This window comes from Anomalospiza imberbis, chromosome 1 (genome assembly GCF_031753505.1).
Source record: "Anomalospiza imberbis isolate Cuckoo-Finch-1a 21T00152 chromosome 1, ASM3175350v1, whole genome shotgun sequence".
NCBI lineage: Eukaryota > Metazoa > Chordata > Aves > Passeriformes > Viduidae > Anomalospiza > Anomalospiza imberbis.
In genome coordinates this window covers 8,058,670-8,080,406 of record NC_089681.1, presented here as the reverse complement: position 1 = coordinate 8,080,406, position 21,737 = coordinate 8,058,670, and the positions used below count along the sequence as shown (strand labels likewise).

Genomic DNA, 21,737 nt, shown 5'->3' with positions numbered 1-21,737 from the left:
ACCCTCGTGGTGCCACTTGCTTCCAAGCTCACAAAAGGAGAATAGCTCCAGCACAAAATGGGCCAAAAAGACTCTGTCTTGCTCTGCCAGCCCAGGGCATGGAAAGACAGGGAGGGAGAGAAGAGAAATACCTTTTCCCACAACTCCCAGGAATGGCCTGGGCTAATTTGGCTTCAGTTTCCAATGTGTTTCCCTTGACTGCACCAGGAACTGTTAATTTGTCCTGCTATCTCCCTCTCTCACACAAACACAAACGTGCAGCACTGTAATTTTTGTTTTATTTCTGTGCTTTTTGCAGGACCTTATTTGCACTGAAACGAACAACAGGTCTCCGGAGCTCAGAGCTAGAAGATGACATTGAGAACTTGAAACAAAGAAGACAAAGAAATGCATACACAGACTTGATCTTCCCACTAATCCTTCCTAATCTATATACTTGTATATGGACTGCACAAGGTGATTAGGATGCAAAGTAATAAGGATGACCAGACAAGCACTGTAATTATGACTATGTATGCCACTATTCAGTGCAAGGCTCAATTATATAAATAAAAAAGGTCATCTTCTGAATTTGTGTGTGATCCAACAAACACATGGCCACACATCTAATCTCTTGTGTGTTCTTTATCAATCGAATCTAACCTTGTCTTACTCTGAAATGAGAGAAACAATGTTAGAAACCCTGCAGCCTTCAAAATAATTTGAGGCTTCACAGATGTCACAGAGTCTAGTACAGGTGTATAATGTAGTAAAATACAATCTTTTTTTGAAAAAGGAACTTATTTTGAGTAATTTGAACACACATTTGCATATACCATATATTCTCTCTCTGTAAAGATGAGCTGACTCTTAAGTGTCTTTAAGAAATGAATAGAAAACCCACCAAAGTCTTATTCTTAAACTGATTTAGCCTGAGAAAATTCAGAACAGGAAGGCACCTTTCAAAAAATTCCAGGTATCTGGGTGCCCTTTTTAAGATACATTTTCTTTTCTTCCAGGTTGACAGCATTAGAAAAGGGAAAGACGTGGAGTAGTGATGCATTTTTGCTGCATTAACATAGTAAGAGACATCCTGGATAGGCACCTCCATTCACAGAGCTCAGGCATCTACCATTCTTTTATGCTTCTGTCTAGAGTAACTCTACTGCAACCCAGCTGAGACATGGGAACCAACATCAACCTGAAAGCAGGACACCATTGTCCTACAATCCCTCTGTTATACACAACTTTCATAGGAAAGACCATTACTAATGCTAGAAATTCTCTCAGTGATGATCATCATATGGTGATGACCTTATTGCACTGTGTGCTGAACATCCATTCAATGAGACATCTGTCCTTAACTCATTTTAAGTGCTCTGTTTTGATTTCCCAATGATTATCTGATTGAACTGTATGTTTCAGGCCTAATCTTCTATCAACACTCTTTGACATTTCAGCAAAACAGAGAAGAGGAAGCAACAAAGCTGGTTAACTCCAAGGCATATTCAGCTTGTAAATGTTCAGACTTAACATGCAGCCAGTTCCTTATTGCACAATGTTTGCTTGGCTTATTGAAAAAAGACCATTTTAATAGCATTACAATTACAAGCCGATTATAGTTCACTTTCCCACCCCAAATTTTTGTCTTTTTTTTTTTTGGAGTATTGTTTACTTTTTTTTTTTTCCTCCTTATCAAGCTCCCACCAGTCTGACCTTTCCCATAAGGAAATCAACAAAAGCAGAGAGTGAAAGTCTGTCCGTGCTGTGCAAGGCAGAGCCACAGCAGTGCCACGTGGCTCTGCTAGGACAGCATCCTCCCTCCAGGTGCTGTAGATGTGTGACAGGGACATGTGTATGGATATAGCTGCTACAAGTGGCCTTAACTACACTGAAATACTTGACCCCTGTGTCCTGAGTGAAGTGGCTGCTTTTCTCACAAGTCTGTGCAAGTAATATGTGTGTTGAAAGAAGTAGTTCAACTTTTTGTCCAAGATCATAAAGCATCTGAACCCATCTTGTGTCCACATATAAAATATCACTCAACAGTCCAGCTTCCCTCCATAAAATATTTGTGTGTCACTTGAGAGTCAGCTCTCCACCTTAGGTTGTTAAAACTATACTTGGGAGTTCAGATTGAGAAGTTTCCTAAATCATCTCCCAGCCTTAGAAACTCCCCATTTCACATACAGAAGTGAACTAGCCGGTTTTGCATCTTCTTATTTAGAAAAAAAACAAGCAAGAAAAAAAAAGGCAAGAAAAAAGAACGCTCAAAGTTCATGCTCTCCCTTTCTTCACCCCTGAATGGCTCTCCAAGAAAGAGCTTGTTCCCTCCTCATCACTGTGCACACTCCCACTAAGGATTTGCTGCCTTTTTAAACTTCACTGGGCTCTCCAGTACCATAACACTGACAGCACTACCAAGCAGCAGTACCCAAAACTTGGCTAAGGGGTTGCAAAAGGAGAGTGTGAATTCAGCCAAGGCTGTTCAGAGCTAATGGCTTGGAGTGGGGAGGACACAGCTACAGTCATGGATCACAGAATGTTTTGGGCTGGAAGAGGCCTTAAAGATCAACTCGTTCCAATACCCGTACCATGGGCAGGGAGAGGTCCCATTAGACCAGGTTGCTCCAAGTCCCATCCAACATGGCTTTGCAAACTACCAGGGATGGGGCATCCACTTCTTTGGGCAACCTGTGCCAGTGCCTCATCACCCTCAATGAAAGAATTTCTTCCTAATAAGTAATCTTAAACCTGCCCTCTTCCAGGTTAAAGCCATTCCCCCTTGTCCTATCAATACATGCCCTTGTAAAAAGTCCCTGTCCAGCTCTCTTGTAGCCCCTTTAGATATTGAAAGCTGGCAATAAAATATCCCCAGAGCCTTCTCTTTTGTCAGGTTCAACAACCCCGTTCCTCTCAGTCTGCCTTTACAAGAAAGGTGTTCCAGCTATCTTCCTGGTTTCCTCTGGACTTGCTCCATCCACGTCCTTCTTATCTTGGAGCCTCAAATGAGTCAGGAGAACCTCAAAGGAAAGCTCTCCTGGCGTGCATCCTGCACCCATGGCCAGGTTTGGCAGCGTATTAAGCACAGCTTCAAAACCCTGAATTATTAGCAGGTAGAATAGATGAGCCTGCAGTCATGGGTGTGATGTAGATGCACACAGAACCTGGAGCAAGGCTGAACCCTTGTGGTGGACAGACAGGTACAGCTGTGGGTGTGGCAGCAGTACTGGGGTTTGTGGCTTTTCTATTTTTTTAACTGTTTTTAAAAGATAGAGCAAATGAGAATCTCTTTTGCATGGCTACTAATTGCCTCACTGCTGTTGTTTGGAGGCATTAACACTCATGCAACACTTCTCAGCTGCAAGATTAATTCTAGCAACAGTCTGGTGGGGCACATCTCTGTTCTACAGACTCAAGGAGAGCCTAAAAGGAAATAATCCAATTTAAAAATGCCTCTTTGGTCTGGAAAAAATGGCTTTATTCTTGTTATATTTAATGTCCTTCAATTACTATGCATCTAAGAGTTGAAGGGGAAGAATAGAGGAACTATCAAGTGTTTGAGCTTTGTTTAATGTTCTGTGTAGTCAAAAAATTTACATTCTCAAATATAAATATATACATGCATATATTCTGTAAATATCACACAATAATATGCTGAGCTGCACAATTTCTGACTTCCATGGTTGGTATGGGTCACCTCGACACTACTCTGAGCCTCATGCTGAGAGAGACCTGTGGGCTTGGACCACTCCACATCCATCTGTCCTCACCATAGGAGGCACCAGAGCCCGGAGCTTGGCCTGGATTTGGGATTTCGTACCCCCTTCTGCAGTGATCTGGTAGCTACATGCTACCTTCAAAGTGCTGAGCCCTCTGTATTGCTTTCAAAGTGTCACAGACAGTGTCCCAGTTTCAAAGGAAACTTCTGGTGATCAAAGTTTTTGGACACATTTTCCTCAGAGAGCATTCAAAATGCATGACTCAGATGCCAAGCAGCTCTGCTGCTGCCTTAAAAATCAGTTCAGCTGCCCCAACTTCCCCAGCACGTGTTGGGTGGGGATGCCCCTTTGTTCACCAGCTGAAAACAAATTTTTCAGCCATATATTACATTTTTTCCACAAACGTAATGAGTTTAAACTAATATTTTCTTTTTGATATGCTAATAACATGGCTCCAAAATCTGAGTTTTCTTCCAAAGAAAATGCAAAACCCTCAAACATTGTAAGACTTGAGATAAAAGTTCTTATAACATGAAAGTTTATGAACAATGTGGTACAGAGAAGATTACCAGGAAACTGAGCCTTAATTTACTTATCACAACTTCAATCCATCAACCTCAACATTTGGGCTTAGAACAGCAGGTTCTGATCTCCTCTTTTTTATACTTTCTGACCACCAAGAACAATGCATCCACCCCTTAGAACAAAACAAGAAAACTATAAATAAATGCTGTGCTTTGTCACAGCGTGTAATTCTTGCCATGTCTCCTTTTACATGGGTTAAAAAATTTAATGAGAACATCCACAGCATTTGTGTCATGATGAAACAATGGAAAGCTTGCAGGTGAACCAGCTCAGGGAGGTGGGAAAGAAAATATAAACAGAAAGGAATGTATCATGTAACACCAGGTGCCACCTTGCAAAAACACTCTCACAGTGCCTGAGAATAAGACGAGAGAAGGCAGAGGAGAAAGAGAGAGAGAGGAGGTGGGAGACAGGAAGGGTGAGAGGGAGAAAAGGGAGGGAGGGAGGAAGGAATTTCTAACAAAATGTTCACAGCCTGGAGTGTTATCAATGCTCAGATCCTCCCTGAGAGCAGAGGATTCCAATTCAACTTTAAGTCAAAAAAAGTACAGAGCTGCTGCAGGGGTGTACGTGGGAGAATCCGGGCCAGTATTTGCTACACGATTATGAATGGAAAGTTTATCAGCTGTGTTTATTTAAGCAAATGAGAAGCAGGGAGCAATCCTGACAACATCCCCCTTGTTTCCATAACCAAAGAAACAGCCAGGTACATTTTCAGGGGCCTTCTCTGGAGCAGCCTTGCCCCATGCAGCAAGATGAGCCACTGCAGGGATGGTGGCACTGACCTTCTCCCCCCTGCTCCTTCCCACCTGCACAGGTGGTAGCACTAAATCCGGTATACACAATCAGTTTTTTTCAGAGCAAGCAGGAATATTTCCTTCTAAAGGTCACATCCTACCAGGCTGAAAGTGTTCAAACTATATATCCTCCAAATAAACCAGGAAGCAGCCTGGCAGCCATGGGAAAAGTTGTACACCCCATTCTTTAGTCCCAAATGTCCCTTTGTCTCCAATACTGGTCATTAACCTCTGAAATCAGTCCTCACTGTCCCAGTACTGGAGGCATACTAATGCTGCAGGACTGTTTGGATGAGCAGCACTTATTATTCACATCTACAGCAACAGGGTTAAGGGAGGGGGAGGGCAGACTGAGTTTGGTGGACAGGCAAGGGCTGTGCCTGCTTTTAGGGCAGCACATCACACAGGTCTCCCCATGACAGAGAAGTCACAGCCGTGTAATAAAGAGCCCCAGTGCATCTCAGAGCCTCAGTTACAGCTCAACAAAACCACCACACTGTCTGAAACCAGCTCCTGAGAGTGAACACACAGTCATTCCTCCCCCTGCATGAAGTTCAAGCAATCTCAGGTTTCCTCATAGCTCATTTTTATGTACAAATATAGCAAAAAGTCACAAATTACTGAGTTGGCAAAGCACACAAGAGTGAAACATGGCCATGAGCAATGTTTTCTTAAAGACTGGCTGAAATCTCAGAATTGTTTTGAAGATGAGCCTAAAAATGAACAGCGAAAAGGGAGTTGCCCTCAGGATGCACCTGGGAATTATTTACTGAAGAAATGGCACTCTCTTGGAAAAGATTACCCAAAGCAACATGTACATAAGGAATCAGTTGCAATGAGGAGGTGAGGCCACATCATGCCTGGGATTTACCCAAAACCATCTTTCAGAGGAGTCAGGGAGCTTTCTCCATCTACTACACATTAGGGCAAAGACTTTCAGTAAGTAAAAACTTCCAATACACAATGCAGTTATGGGGGACATCAAAATATTTCACACATCCTGGTTGAAGATTGAAAAAGTCTAGGAATCTTAGAAGGTTTATTTTTATCATCTGAAAAAAAATTTGCTTTGATTTTGTATTCTGAAGTGGTGTATTCTCTTTGAAAATGATCTGAACAATGAAAGAATGAAAACACTAAAACATGATTAGACAGCCCTGAAAATTAATGAACAGCTTTTGTTTGGGATGGGGAGGGGAGACTTTTGGCTGTTCTGAAAGTCTGTGTTTTTCATTTTGCTGAAAAAGAAACAAACCTCTTCTAAAAGAATCTGTTTCAGGTTGAGCTGAATTTTTAACACACTGGTGAGGCCACACCTCGATTGCTGTGTCCTCACTTGAAGAAGGACATTGAGGTGCTGAAGCAAGTCCAGAAAAGGCAACAAAGCTGGTGAAGGGTCTAGAGTACAAGTCCTACAAGGTGACTGAGGTTGAGGGAGCTGGGGTTGTTTAGCCTGGAGAAAAGGAGGCTCAGGAGTGTCCTTGTCACTCTCTACAACCTGAAAGGAGGCTGTGGCCAGGTGGGAGTCAGTCTCTTCTCCCAGGGAACAGGCAGAGAGGACACAGTCTAAGTGATGGTTGGGAAGGTTTAAGTTGGACATTAGTAGAATTTCTTCATAGAAAGGGTGATTAGACATTGGAATGAGCTGCCCAGGGAGTGGTGGAGTTACCATCCCTGGAAGTGTTTAAGGAAAGACTGGATGTGGCACTTGGTACCCTGGTCTGATTGACAAAGTGATGTTCAGTCATAGGTTGGACTCGATGATCTCAGAGGTCTTTTCCAACCTGATTCTGTAAATTAAAAAATAAAGGAAGCACTGCTTCTCTTTTTTTTCTGTTTCACTACAAGAAGGAGCATTACATATTCAGACTTCTGTACCGAGTCCCAAGCTTTTTCTTATTTTTATTTTCTTTCCTAAGACAGAATGCATTCAAACCTCATGCTTAAATCAGTGAGTTCTGAGTGCAGAATGCAGAGTGGCTTTGCTCATGGTATCCATGAGTAACCTCATTCCCTCATTGCTGAGCTCAATCTGGGGTATGTCCACTCCTTTGAGAACTGCCAGTTGTTAGATCAGCCCAGCTGCCTGGTGAAGCCTCAAGCCAGGGCAAGGGCAAGGACCTGAGCTTGCCATCTTCCCTGCTCAAGGCTCCAGCAAAGCCCAGACAACAAACACAGGGACCAGAAGGAAAAGTGTCTGTAAGCTGCAAGAAAAACCACAAGCAATGGGAAATCAAAGTCATGGCCAAGGGGCAAGTGAAAAGATACAGCACCTGGAGTACTTGAGACTCATTGCAAGAAGGAGAGCCTCATCATAAAGCAATCATTTACACAACAATTAAAGATGGCAGAATTTAGTGGCATTTATTTTTCAACACTAATTGCAACAGCCAGTGGAGCGAGAAGTGATAAATCTGATACAGCCTCATTGCCACAGCACCTGACATCCCCTCCAAAATGCAAATGTCCCCACTGCAACAGTGGGTCCCTGTTGGAGAGAACCCCTCAGGATGCCAGAGAAGGCCTGAAAGCTCAGAATTCAACAAGGGTTGTGCTCGCTGCAGGCTGCTGTGGGTTCAGAGAAAGGCACAGGGGACTCTTTTTTCCAGAAGAGGGGGAAAACAAGTGCAATGAAACTGTGATTTTACTGGGGTTGTTGCAGCAGAACCTGCAATTTAGCACCTCAGCAGCACAGCCACAAGTAAATCAGAAAACTGATATCTTGTTTCAAGAGAGCTTAAAAAGGGCTTTTGTTAGACAAAACAACAGGATGCATCTTTTTCCCTTCTGTGCTTTATGAACATCCTCTCGCTTTCAGGATGCTTGGATCAGGCTTCAAGGGGTAGGTGGACCACCCTGCTCAAGGATACACTTGGGGCTGCTCCTTCCCAGTGATCCACAGCCACCCATGAGCTTTCCAGATCTGTTTTACACCATCAGCCACAACAGAGAATGTTCTCATACACATGGAATAAATAATTTCCCATTTAATCCTGCTAATTATTTACATATCTTATGGTAGGAAGAGCCACTGGGGGAATCACACACTTCACAATTAGTTTGATTATCCACCTGAATGAATGGCAAAAGCCCATCTGAAGCAGAAACAGAGGGGTTACAAAGCCTGGTCTTTGGAAGAGAAGGGAGAAAATGACAGTATTGACATTTGCAAATTCTGGATCTACCACCTAACTCTGTCAGGGACTTCTCTAGCTTGGAGCAAGTGAATGTGCACTCCAAGCCCCTCCGAGCTGAACAGCAGCACAAAGACCCACTCCTTCCACCTCTGCCTTGTCAGCAGAGACAGCAAATGCTTTGGGTGGAAAACATCTCTTTCTATGTGCTTGGCACCCCTGGAAGCCTGACACCAGCACTGTCACCTAAAGCCGGGGCTGTATCCACACCCCCCACTTACCAGCCACCACCTGTAGCTGTCTTCTGGGATCAAGGCATTTTGTGAGGTCAGGAAAGGTTGCATAGTTGAGTTAAACCTCTGATCGAACCAGAGGGAATGTCCCAGCTCTGAAATGCACGTGTGACAGCTGCAAGGTCTCCTGGGGTACTTGAAGAGTTTTTGTACTTGCTCTGAAAACTGCATGACGAGATGTCGGGGGTCCCAGGTGGTCGTGGTCACCTGGTGTGTGTAGTTCAGCAGGAACGATGTCACCGTGATGAGCAAAAAGGCGAAGGTGAACACTTTCACATTCCTCCTCCTCACCACAACCATCTTTGCCCCTCGGGTTCTGCCCCCACCGCTGACCGAGAGCAGCGCAGGGTCCAACGTAAGGCAACAGGAAAGGCAGCAGCAGGTGCCTGCCAGTTACCACCCCAGGCTGAACTGATTGACTCCACTACTTCCAGCCATAAGGGAGAAGCTTCATCTTTCCCAAATTGGGTATTTCCTTTCACCTTCTCACAGTGCTTCGAAGTTCCTTCCCACCTCTCTGTGTCCTGTTGCTAACCTCTCCTGGTGAGGGTTTACTGAAGACAGACCCTTGTCTTTCTGCATACAGAAATTAAAACTCAGGTTTTGTGTGTGAGAGCAAGCCATGCATAAAACAAGCAAATTGTAGAAAGAATTGTATTCTTTTTCTTGGAATTTAATTCTTGAAGGATCGCATCATCTGAGGTTGTACATTCCATCAGAGAGACATGCTCCAATGTCCATTTAAGCCATGGAGAGAAGTTTGCAACCTAGGGACACACAGACAAAAAAGGAAAGAAAAATGGTCAGATTTTTTTTTTTTTTTTCATTCCTCCCACTGCTTTTCCCTCCCCATCCCAGAACTTCTGATCAGGTCAGAGCCCTCGAAACAGCAGCCCTGGCTTCAAGCTCTGCTCCAGTATTTGCACACTGAGGAGTGTGAGGGTGAAATTTTGGAAAGGGCAGAGCATCGACCTGTGGACATAGAGTCTCTTTGTATTGAATCAGCCTCCTGGCTCTGCTCTGGCTTTATTTGTATTACAGTTTGTAGCTATTTGAATGACAATGAGTCACCTCCCTCCTTCAGGCTGACCTTGATAGCCACAAGATATGCAGCAAAGTATTCATAACTCAGAGCAGCTGAACAGCAAGCACCCGGCAAAGGAGGGAGGAGCAGGATAGAGGAAGATGAATCAGTCCTTTTCTCTTTCTTTCCCCAGCCAGCTTAATTTCTTAAGGATTGGGATTGTGTTTGAGATTAGAGAAAGCCAAGCAAAACCAGCTCATATGTCCTGGGACAAACAGGGGAACTCAAAGTATAAACGGTGTTTGTTTCACATAGAAAATTGCTCTTTTTTCTGTCAAGGAAAGGTAGGTGATAGCAGCTTGACCCCAGCCTAGGCAGAGAGGCACAGAGCTGCTTTGGAGGTACAGAGGGACCCAGAGCTGCTCTCCCTTTCCCTCCTGGTGTTCCCTGCCTGGCAGCAGTGATTTAAACAAGTTTTAAAAAGTCATAAAATTAATCCCTTAATCCCACAGTATTTTGTGGGAATGCCATTGTGGGACAGGCATTGTTTAGTGGGAAGAAAAACATGTTGTTTATAAAACTTCAGATGTTTACAAAAAGTCCCAAAAGTGCCATTGCTTAAATAACACTCTTTGTTTTTGTTTTTTTTTTTTTTTTTTTTTTTTTTTTTTTTTTTTTAAGGTAGGAAAAAAATCAGAGAAGCAACCATGTCAGGATACGTGCAATTTATGAACAGTGAAAGCCCAGTGAGAGAAGTCTCATTCCCTTCTCAGCTCCAGGCTTCAGACCAGCAAAGAGCCACAAAACTGCAACTGCTACCATGAACCCTCATCATTTTATCCCATTTCTGTGCATGGCACTGAGGCAGGACCCCCCTCACTGCATCACCCAAACGTGCTGCTCATCCAGACACGAGGGAAGTGCAGCTGCAGCATCCCCAGCTTTCCTGCTGGCTCCTCTCCTGGGGACCTGCGAGGAGCTGCTTTTCCAGGGGGTTTGACACAGCGCCTTGGAAACAGCTTGGATTTTAGAGGTGGTGTGTAAATATTTACAGAGTCCCATACAGCCAGTCCCGAAAACAGGAACCTCAGACCTCGTTTTTAAGCCTTTGCCCCAGGTTTCTCCTCCTCAGCACGTGATGGGCAGCATGTGCCCTTCAATTAGCTGCTGTTTGCCAAATGCCTCGAGATTTATTTTAAGTCTGGCCCCTCCACAAGCATTTATAGGAGCTCAAGGGCTGACAAGTGGGTCAGGCTGGATAACAAAGGGCTTTATTAACCCCATCTGCTTGGGCTCCTTGCACCACTAAAGCAGGGAGCCATCCTGCATTCACTTTAATGTTGCAGAGGGAAGTTTTTACACTAACCAGAAATCTTCTGAAGTATTCCCGGGTAAAATTCAGGAATCCCAACCTTAGAGACCTGATGGGGATGCTGGCACTGTGCATTGGAGAGTCAGAAAGGGAGCTCAAACAACTCCAGCACACAGCCCCATCCACGCCAGCTGCTGTCTGCGCTGCAGAACGGCCCCAAACACGTTTGCTCTCCTAGCCTGGCTGCAGATGTGAGTCTAAGCAAAAACACAGCCTCTAACAACCCAGAAAACATGCTGAATCCCAGAAGCAAACTGATTTTCCATTTATGGAGTGGATAATTCAAGGGCTGTAATGCTGGAGGGTCAACCCCCCACTGCTGTCAGCGCTGGGCCAAGCCAGTGTTTGTAAACACAGCTCCTGCTCTTCTGCTGGATTTTTAAGAGGAGAAGGGAGAGGGATTATCCAGCCTTTCTTGGAAAAGCCTATAAAGTGGAGTATTGTTGATAAAACAGTTCTGACCTCCAAAACAAGCACCCATTTCGCTAGATTTATTTATTTATTTATTGTAACACAGCTAAGGTAAAATTTATAACTCCAGGAGGAAGAAACCCAAACTCAAACCAGTGTTTACACAGTGGGCTGCAATGTTTTCAAATTCCTCAAATTCCTAATCATTCTGATTTTTTAGCATGTGATGGGAAGGTAAGAAATCAGAGTTCCTAAGGCCCTTTTTCCTTGTGGATATGAAAACTGGATATTCTATTTTAATTCTTACTACTTACAGTTTCCTCTGAATGTTCATGCTTCCTATAGGTACTTATGATAGAAATATATATACAAATATATACACACATGCACACAAACACACACACACACACACATATATATATATGTCTATATATATACACACACGCTGACAGACAGGCTCCAGGGACTATATATCTAGATTTAGGGCCTGAGGAAATGGATGACTGAAAAGAATGTAAAACTTTTTTTTGAGTTCAGTGTGTCTTGGAGCTTTTTTTTTTTTCCTTTCTTTCTTTCTTAAAACACCTGGAAGATACAACTCAGACATCATTACTTTTATTCTTCACATCATCTTGTACCACATCTCAGACTATCCCTGTGTCTGTCTCCCTTCCTCTGCTCACAAAAGACGCATAAATCTTTGGAAAAACATTTCCACAGGATTCACCAAGGTAGTGGGAAGTGGAAGGTCAAGGACTGGTGTGGGAAATCCTGCAGGGATGCCAACCCCAGCTGTTGGGAATACTTCACTTCTGGATACTGCTTGTGATAGTTAAATTAAGCCATTACAAGTAGCATGATACCAGCCACAGTCCTTATCACCATCCCTGGCATGACCTCAGCCTTAGCACATCTGTGAACAGGCTATTTTGTCCTCAGACCCAGAAACAATTTCTGGGGACTTAAGGTAGGAAGATTTAGTGCCCAGCCCTCTCCCAGCTACAGTCCCCTGAGAGATAAGCAGAGCTTAGCACTGCATGCCTGCAGCTGTGCCTGTGCACAGAGATGCCAGCTCAGACCAGGCAAGCAGCAGGTTAAGCTACCTTAAGTGATTGGGTGCTTAAGGTCTTATTTCTGGTCAGGATTTTGCCTGCTACCTTCCCACTCCCCCCTCTTTTAACCATGTCATTATCCCCATGAAAGGCACCTTTGTGCACCCTGGGGCTGTTTATTTATGCTGATAATACCCAGTGATGTGCAGTGCAGGGAAAATGCGAAGGGGCACCTCCCGGGAACAGCAGAGGCAGGTTCAGAAGAAGAGACAAGTTCCTCCAAACTCTGTCCTGAATGCAGAATTGGGTCCAGGGTGATTAAATTGTTTTGAGAGTCGAGCTTAATCTTCTGTCTACATTTAACATTCTAAAAGATACCAGGATCAATCAATTGTGATTGTTGTCATTGTCTTCTCACATTTTAGAAGGAAGGAAAGAAGAGCTTTTTTTTTTGCTTTTCTTTTTCTTTTCTTTTCCTCCTCCAAGATAGACTTCATTTGCATTGTAAACTCACAATCTGAAGAATGTCCCTGGTCCCCTGCCAATCTGGCAATCAACAAAGATAAAAACGCATCAGTTCAATGGCCTAATATAAAGCAATTATTAACACCTTAAGTAAATATTTTTTTTACAAATCCACTTACTAATGCAATGTATTCTCACTGCACTTGTCAGGTTCTTTGACAAAAGCTCTGCACACCCACAAAGGAGCATGCTCTCTGAGCTGCTCCCAGGCCCATCCCAGGAGCCTTCAAGGGCACCATCCCAAAGGAGAACCTGACACAAGAATTCAAAGAAGGGGCATCCTGCCTGCATCCCTCCCAGGGCTGGCCCTGCACAACCTCAGCCTCAGGCATCAAACTCACCCAGGTGAGTCAACTCTGCCTTTGGCACTGAGATATGTTGCCATGGGACAGATTATGGGATACAGGGCTTGAAGGGCATTTGGGCATTACACAAGGACAGACACACAATATTAGCACAATGATTAATTTTTTAAAACTTTTTTTTTAATGGATGAACCTTAGACAAAATGCATGAAGAAAATAATAATGAAAAAACATTGAGAAAAAAAATCACCATACTACTACCACTCATCCCCCCACTCTGTAAATGTCCCAGTACATTGGTGTTTGGCCCTTTTTTGATGCCTACTTTCCTAGCAAAGAAGTGCTTTGTACCAGCGCCACGTTGAGGGGATCTTTGTTAGCCTGTGTTAGATGCTGATGGCTCAGGATCCAGCATTTCTGGTCTGTAACTCACATTAAAACCCTGGTGTGAAACACACTCTCAAGTTTGAAGTTGCCAGCATTTTTCAGACACAGCATGCCAGGCAGAAGAGCACAAAGGCAACAGGGAACAGCACAGAGACATTGCCAGTGTTCCATGCAGGGCCTGAGCAGCTCAAAGGTCCCAAAATCCTTTAGACTCAAAACTCACATATCCACCTGCCCTGTCAGAATCTGGGAAAGGACAGTGTGACTGCTGCAGCTCTCTCATGATTGATGGTGGCCACCACACAACCTTTGAACCTTCCAGTATTTTACAGCTGGAAACTCTACACTTGAAGGAGTAAGTTCAAGATTTGTTGCAATTTTGGCTTCAAGAGGATGTGCTGTGCTAGAAAGGCCTCAGCAGCAGAACTGCAAGTGCCCGTTTTCAGAAGCACAGCTCAGATTCCTTCCCTGTAAAACCTACAGAGATTAAGTAGTTTCTCAGCTAAGCCACTGGCAACTATAATGTTATAAATTTGGCAACACCGACAGTATGCCCCTAAGCATCCTTTCTGCCATTTGAGGACTTTTTTCCCGCCCACGCTTCTTGTGAACAACTACTTGAGCAACCCATGGTCTCAAAGCCCTGGCCTGGGAGGTTAAATCTTGCATTACTGTACCCACAAGGGCCCACAGCAGCTGTGAAAGACCTCGTTCTAGGACAACAAAAAGCACGTCCCTGGAAAAACACACATAAATTCATACCCCAGGTCTGTGCTAGGCCTGGAGAGAAACAGTGGAGGGAACTGCTTCACTCCAAACCACAGGCTTGTCTGCCCTACCCAGGCTCATCACTGCCTGCCTCCCCCTGACTGGAGCCGGCTGACATTTAGAAAGAAACACTTCATTGGTCTGACACCTCACCAGAGACCTCTGAGCTTTTGCTACGTGAGACAGAATGTGAATTACAGGACAGCCTGGCAGACAGTCAGAGCTGAGCACAGAGAGTGTGTGCGAATCTCAACCAGATGATGCTGGGACCCCCTGTCATACCCCTGCTCCATGTCCCTCAGCTCCAGCAGGTCAGTCCCACCAAGCATTGAAGACCTCATGGAGACATGATGGGGCGCTGCCTGTGCCCCAGCACAGCCTCTGCCACTGCAGCCTGTTCCCTGCTCTGGCAGGAAAAGGTGAGCCCTGCCCTTATACGGCACCAAAAGCTACCACATGACACAATTTTGGAAAAGCCCAAGCTGCCACATCCCTTTCCATCCATCCATCCATCCATCCATCCATCCATCCATCCATCCATCCATCCATCCATCCATCCATCCATCCCTTAATTACATTATGGATTCCATATAATTCCTCATCCCTGCAAGTGTTCAAGGCCAGTCTGACCAGGGTCCTGAGCAGCCTGGTCTAGTGGAAGGTGTCCCTGCCCAGAGCACTGGGGGGTTGGAACTAGATGATCTCTAAAGTCCCCCCCAACACAAACCATTCTATGATTAATTAAAATCAGATTGTATTTTGTCTCTCAGAGCTCATTGGCTCCTTTCTCCTGTCCATCATTACATCCTCACAGAGATGGCATATGTGCCATCTTGGCAGAGCCAAGTCTCACCTGCCATTTAATCAGTAAGAAAATGATCTGTAACTCTTCTGCCCCATCACTGACCATGCTGAGAGGCATAAATCTGTTTGATTGCCACTGTCAAATGGCATTGCAGCATTGAAATCAGGCAAGGTAGTTGGTATATTGCTCTCAGATTTATTAAAATGTCCACTCCAAGCAACTCCAACTAATTGTATCAACACTGCCTGGAAAACAAAAGCATTCAGGAGCATTTACGCCATGGGAAAAAGTAGCTTCAGAAAAATTTGAATGCAGCAGCTCCTCCATGCTTCTTGAATGTGAAGCCAGCTATTGGGCAGTGTTTCATCCATCACAGTGAATAGAAGAAAAACTGGAGATGGTTTATGGAGCGTAACCTGCACAGCATTTTAGGTGCCAGTGATCTGAAAAAAAATCATTACCCACTTGTGCCTTATCAGTGAGCAGTTTGGCAGCAGGCTGGGGCTGGCCAGGTCCAAAAGGAATCTCCCTATTGGTACTCTCACACAGCCTGCCCTGCCTACACACGTAACAGGTCTGTGAGGTCAGGGTAAGCAAGCACCTTTTTGTGCTAGATGTGTATGAGATCAACAGAAACTTGGGTGGAGAATTTTCCTTCTGTTGCCTCAAAATAAGTATTTCTCTTGGCAGACTTTATCAGGCTTGTTGCTGAGTGGTCTGGAAATGAAAACTCCCTTGCGGTGTTTGAAGAAAGAGCTGGAGGATCTGGAAAGGTCATGAGTCTGCCCTTATCCTTGGGTGTGGAGAATTGCCATCTCTGCCACCTCCCACCATGGTGAAGACATTCCTTCCTCCACCACATCCTCCTCCCTTGCATTCCAAGAGTTCACTCCTGCAAAGGCTGGAGAAATCACAGTGCTAATCACAGTGCTAGGATTAATTGTGCTGTCTTCCATGGGCTGTACTCATGACTTCAAGACAAGTGGGAAATTTTGCTTTGAATGGGACTGCAAATGCCATGAAAGATAATCTGGCTCCAAAACCTCCTTCATGAAGTTCAACAGGGGCAACCCCAGGTATCAATACAGGATGAAAAGATTGAGAGCAAATTTGAGGAGAAGGACCTCTACTATGAAAAGAGAGGGAACCTCAGAGCAATTTCCCTGTGCTTAAAGGGGGCTTAAGAAAGGTAGGGAGAGACTCTTTAGTTGGGCCTGTAGTGACAAGATAAGGCAAAATTATTTTAAACTGAAAGATGGCAGACTTATACTAGATACAAGGTAGAATATTTTACAGCGAGAATGGTGGAACACTGGAACAGGTTTCCCAGAAGGGTGACAGATGCCCATCCCTGAAAGTGTTGGAGACCAGGTAGAATGGGACTCTGAACAAAATGATCTAGTTGAAGATGTCCCTGCCCATGGCAGAGGGGCCGTGTTGGACTTTGAGGGTCCTTTCTAACCCAAACTCTAATTCTATGATTCTGTGACTCTAAGAATAAAAATGCTGATGATCCATTCCATTATCCCAATAAAATTTCCTCCTCTTTGATAAATATCATGGTCCCTACCACCATCTCTTCACACAGCACCTGACCTCCAGACTTAAAAGAGGAGGTGAAAGAGGGTTTGTGGTGAAGGGAAAGGGTGGGGAGAGCCCAGATCCCTCCACTGGTGGCACCAGCCCTGCAAGGATGGCATTCACCTGGGTATCACTTATCATTCAGAAACACATGAATGTCTGGGACCGTGGAGATAAACTCATGATCAATTTATTTCCACTGGGAACCATAATGTGAGTAAGTCACTGTTTATATAATGGTCTTTTGTTACTGCAGCCAGGCTTGGTATCATGCCAGGTTCAGTGAAGAAAAGCACACTGGTAATGCACCACAGCTTGCCAGTGGGAACTTGGTCTTAAGTTTTCCAGGTCATTATGGTGCCAAGGGAGCACTCAGCCTCATCTTCATACCAGGAAACAACCATGAGATAAACTGGGAGAGGCCAGGGAAAAGGCCTGGATTTGTTGATGAATTCAAACCTAACATGCAGGTCCACTGCTGACCTGTTTATGGTCCATTCCTCTGACTCAATCCTCAATTCAAGTATTTTCAGGACAAAATAGGAGCACTGGGATGGCAGAACTTTCCAGCTAAGTCATGAACAGTAGCATTTTTGGCCAAGAGGTTGGAGTCTGCCAGGTCAACCAGGGATGTGTTCAAAAACAACAGTGGGAAAATAAGCTGCTGGTCAGAATGTCTTCCACAGCCCCTGTCTTGCTAGAAAGTGATTTTAGAGGAGCCTTACTGCTTTGCACACACTCCATTAATCAGAAAATGGCACCTCTGCTTCCCTGGGGCTACTTAATTTTCTTTTATATATTCCAAATCCCCTTTCCCACAGACACATTGATGTTTTAAATAGCAAATATATTGTTACGGGTTCTTAAAAAAATACTATTTTCCATCCTTATCCTGTAGTTTGCAATGCTGGACAGACACATAGGTTTAACCCACTGGATGAGAACTTTTCTGTGGTGGGCCAATATTCACCATGGGTTGGGATGGGATTTTTTTGGGTTGCACACCAAGAGTCCAAAGCTGGGACAATGAAAAGAATAACTCTGTGCTGAAAATCCTAAACTAAAATTCACTCACTCACTAAAATTCATTCACTCTATGTCTGTGAATTGCTCTACTTCAAAGAGTTCTTTAAGAACATCCAAGCAGACAGCTGGACACATAAAAATTGCTGTTTGATTCCTGTTGACAAACTTTGATAGCAAAGTCCATGGTGGACAGACTGCCCTGGTGTTTCCACATCCTTCCCATGCCATTACCTGATTTGTAGGCTGTGATCAAAGCTCTGCTACTCTTTGCTTGGAAAAGAAGAGTTATCAAAGGGACTTCCAGGACACCTATGTGTGTTTGCACCTAGAAGAATTTTTAAGTGGTTCATGATATGACAAGTCTAGAATTGGAGCTGGCAAGGAGTTTCTCAAGCAAATTTTATTTTTATTTCTGTCTTATTTCAAATCAGTTTGTCAAAATTAAATCTATTTTTCATCTTGATTTGCAGTATTAAGAAATTTTCAAAAAGAAGGGTCTTTGACATTTTAAATGAAGAAATCTACTTTTCATTTTGAAAAAGCTTTTTCTGGAAAATGTGTAACTTTTGGTAATTAAAGGAAAGCAAAATATTTAGAAATTCAAAATAAAACAAAAACACCACCACCACTCTCCAAATACAAAGCACCCCTTTTACTCCTTGTAAAAGAAAGGAAAATAAAATCACCTCTTCTTTTTACTTTTAGCTTCATGTTGGCATGGCTATGGATTGTTTTTAAAGTCTTGCTAATTCACCAAAGACAGTAAGAAAACTACTTTCATGTAATTCAAGTAGACAGTGACTAATTAACGATAGCAGCAGTAGTAGAAACAGATGCAAACTAAAACTACTGAAAAGTGAATCCTGTAGCTGCATTTGTTTTAATTTTATAGGATTACAGGTGAGGAGATAGGATTTTTCCAGACTATAGAATACTCTGAACTAAAGGTGTGCAGTGGGCTGACCCTGTCTGGATGCCAGGTGCCCATACTGGACATGGGGGCAGCTTCTGGCAGCTTCTTACGGAAGCCAATCCTGCAGCCCCAACCCCAATCCCACGACCAAAACCTGTCCAGGTAGTCCCAATACAAAATGGAACCCAACCACAGGTGTTTTGCTACACCATCTGTGAGTATCCAGCTCAATTCACCAACCTGTTCCTTGGTTAAAGCTGTAGAGAATTGTACGTGGCTATAAATACAGTTGTTTGTGACACCAAAGAATGTGTTGTGAGAAACATTAATTTCTGATATTAAGAAAGTGATTAATGCACTGCAGGGGATGTCATGGCACTACAATTCTGAATGCCAAGAAAGATTAGACACTAGTGATGATAATATTGATGATATTGTCAATAATCCCAAAACTCTAGGAAAATCTAGGAGAAATGTTTCTGTGCCCATGTGAGCACCTCTGACTCTCTTTGCTGGGATTCCTGCCCTGAAGCAATACCAAGCAGTTGCTGGCACTGTGGGGCTGTTAACTGGAGCTCAGCTGATGGGATCCTCGTTAAACCAACAGCGTTTCTCTCGCAATCAATGGCTCCATCTGACACAGACTGCATTAAACATTTATTCATCAGGCAGACTGAGTTCGGTCTGGGGAAGATTTAATGACACCACAGGGATTTTCTCATTCATTAACCTGGGATTTACATTTAGTCTTTATGGTGCTACAAAGGTGTCAAACTACCCACAATTAAACTCAGAGGTGTTTTAGCACTTGTGCATAGTCTGGACCTGGCACCCACTGCAAACCTTGCAAGAACAAAATAATACTTCCAAGTTTTTCATCTACTGTGCACACTATGGTAAGTCTGGCAACTACAGAAAGTTTACAAGAAGTCTATAAATAATACAATAAAATATATTAGAGATATAAGTAACACGTTTGATAATTCATATCCTGTGTTACAAGGCAGAATTACAAAGCCATTAGGCAACCACTTTAATTGATTGATCATTTATGTCCCTAATAGGTGTACTTGACCTATTTGGATCCAGCTGCGCTGTGTGCTCTTGCTACCAGCCCAGGCATCACCCAGCCTCTGTGTGTGAGGTTCCCATTCCAGCTTTTGCCCTGCATCTACAACAGAGGTGACAGTCAAGAAAGAAGTGAATGACTCAGGCTGCCTTTCATGCAGAGGACTGCTAGATCTCAGGTTGTCTCTGGTACCTGATGGATACAAGCAGCTGCCCAGGGCAGGGCACATGAATAAGGCCCTTCAACACACCACTGGTGGAGCTATGTAGGAGCCTGGGTACAGAAAAACCACAAGGTTTCAGAAAAGGAGAAGTATTGTCTACTTGTCTGGACTTTTTTAAAGTGTTTTTAGAGAAACAAAGATTAGCATACATCAAAGTGGCACACAAAAAGCTTCCCATAATCCTGAATTTGAATATATGTCAAGAGCTGCATGCAAAATGGATTTGCATACATCAGAGCTGCACATACAGTACTCATCTGGGCATCCTGAACTGCATTAAAAATGGTAATACTGAGGTTTTGGATGCTGATAATTGAATGCTGGAGAAACACACACAGACATGCACATAACTATGGCATCTTTTCCACTTGTCTTACTTAGATGGCTAAAACATAAACAGGGAGAAATCCTTGAATATTTAAGGGCTTCCTCATTCAAAGTATCACTTAGCCATACAGAAATACTTAGCAGAGAAAGCTTCAATTAATTTAGAACTTAATTTTTCCATTCTAAAATGGCATCACTGATTTTGTAAAAGGAGAAATTTTAACACAAGAAAGTGGTAACCAATTCAATATTGTTTCAGTCTTGCTCTCTGCAATGCTGCCAGCATTCTACCTAGAAATCAATCTGTAACAGGCCAGATGCATCAGCCTGAATTTAAGAGAATTTATCCTGAATTTATCCTTTTACCTTTGACAAAGAATGGAAGAGGGGAGATCTCTGTCCTTTGGGGTCCTGATTATTGAATCAGGATGGGGAAGCCCTAGCTGCTGACTTTTCCCCAATAATACTTTCCAGCATCTTCCCAGTTAGTGACACATTAGAAAACCAAGTTCTTCTTGTGCATCAACAGACAAACACCAGTCCTACATGGGCTGGTTTGGTGCTTGTTAGAAACCTCAGCTTTAGGCTCAGTGTCACTCTCCCAAAGTGGCCATAATTGTAAGAGCCCTTTGTCAGCACAAAACCCACAGCAGGGCAACATCTAAAGCTGAATTCTGTCCTTGGTTCAAGATCACACCTCCCATTCAAACTCTGAGAACAGGATCCCACACTCACTGTAATATCCTTTCCCCACCTAAATCATCTCTCCATTTTCAGTGGGACAGGGAAGCTTCCCTTTGGGACTGCAAGGTTTTGTGCATATGACTATTGCAACAAATGTGGGACACTGCTCTTATTCCAATGAAAAATTGCATGGTAACTTTTAAAATGGAGTTTATGAAAATGTCACCACTTGCTCTAGAAATAAAGCTCCTGGCAAGTTTTAATGGGCACACTGTTAAAAACTAACAGTCCCCAGTGACCAGGGGCAGCAGAGCCCTGGGGTTTTGGGTTTTCTCTTAAATGAGCCACCAATTTGTGTCCAAAAGCTTGCTTTAAAAGTGGCAGCTACAAGATTTTTATTTGTGTTTTGCCTTTATTAAGGGAAGGAAAAAGAAACTTTTAATTAAAATCTCTCTAAGATTTGCAAGGAAATGTATACCAAGAAACTCTGCGAAAGGCGCTGTTCTGCTTGGCTTGGTTTTAAGCAGGGTAATGTGAGTTTTTAGTCTATTTAAACTACGCCTTTCTTGCTCAAAAATAAAAAGTGAATGCTGAAAAATAATGACAGCATCCAAAGGGAAGTCATTCCAAACAGAACTTAGACATTCCCAGAGGAGAACTGACCTATGACTTCTTATGGAGAAGAAGGCTGAAGGGCACCATTGTTTTTAATTTCCTCCAAAATGAGATGTGACTTCCCAGCCCCAGAAGTGTTG

The 21,737-nt window shown here is 43.5% G+C and overlaps 1 protein-coding gene across 3 annotated transcripts in view; it reads right to left on the bottom strand.

Annotated features, from left to right (window-relative positions):
• ST3GAL1 (ST3 beta-galactoside alpha-2,3-sialyltransferase 1) overlaps positions 1 to 21,737 on the bottom strand; it is a 77,454-nt gene that overhangs the window by 16,207 nt on the left and 39,510 nt on the right. For all 3 annotated transcript variants that reach the window (XM_068180570.1, XM_068180561.1, XM_068180577.1), the window contains exon 2: positions 8,499 to 9,277. In XM_068180570.1, coding sequence (XP_068036671.1) covers positions 8,499 to 8,810 — 312 coding nt within the window. In that variant the 5' untranslated portion in view covers positions 8,811 to 9,277. The remainder of the gene's footprint in view (positions 1 to 8,498; positions 9,278 to 21,737) is intronic.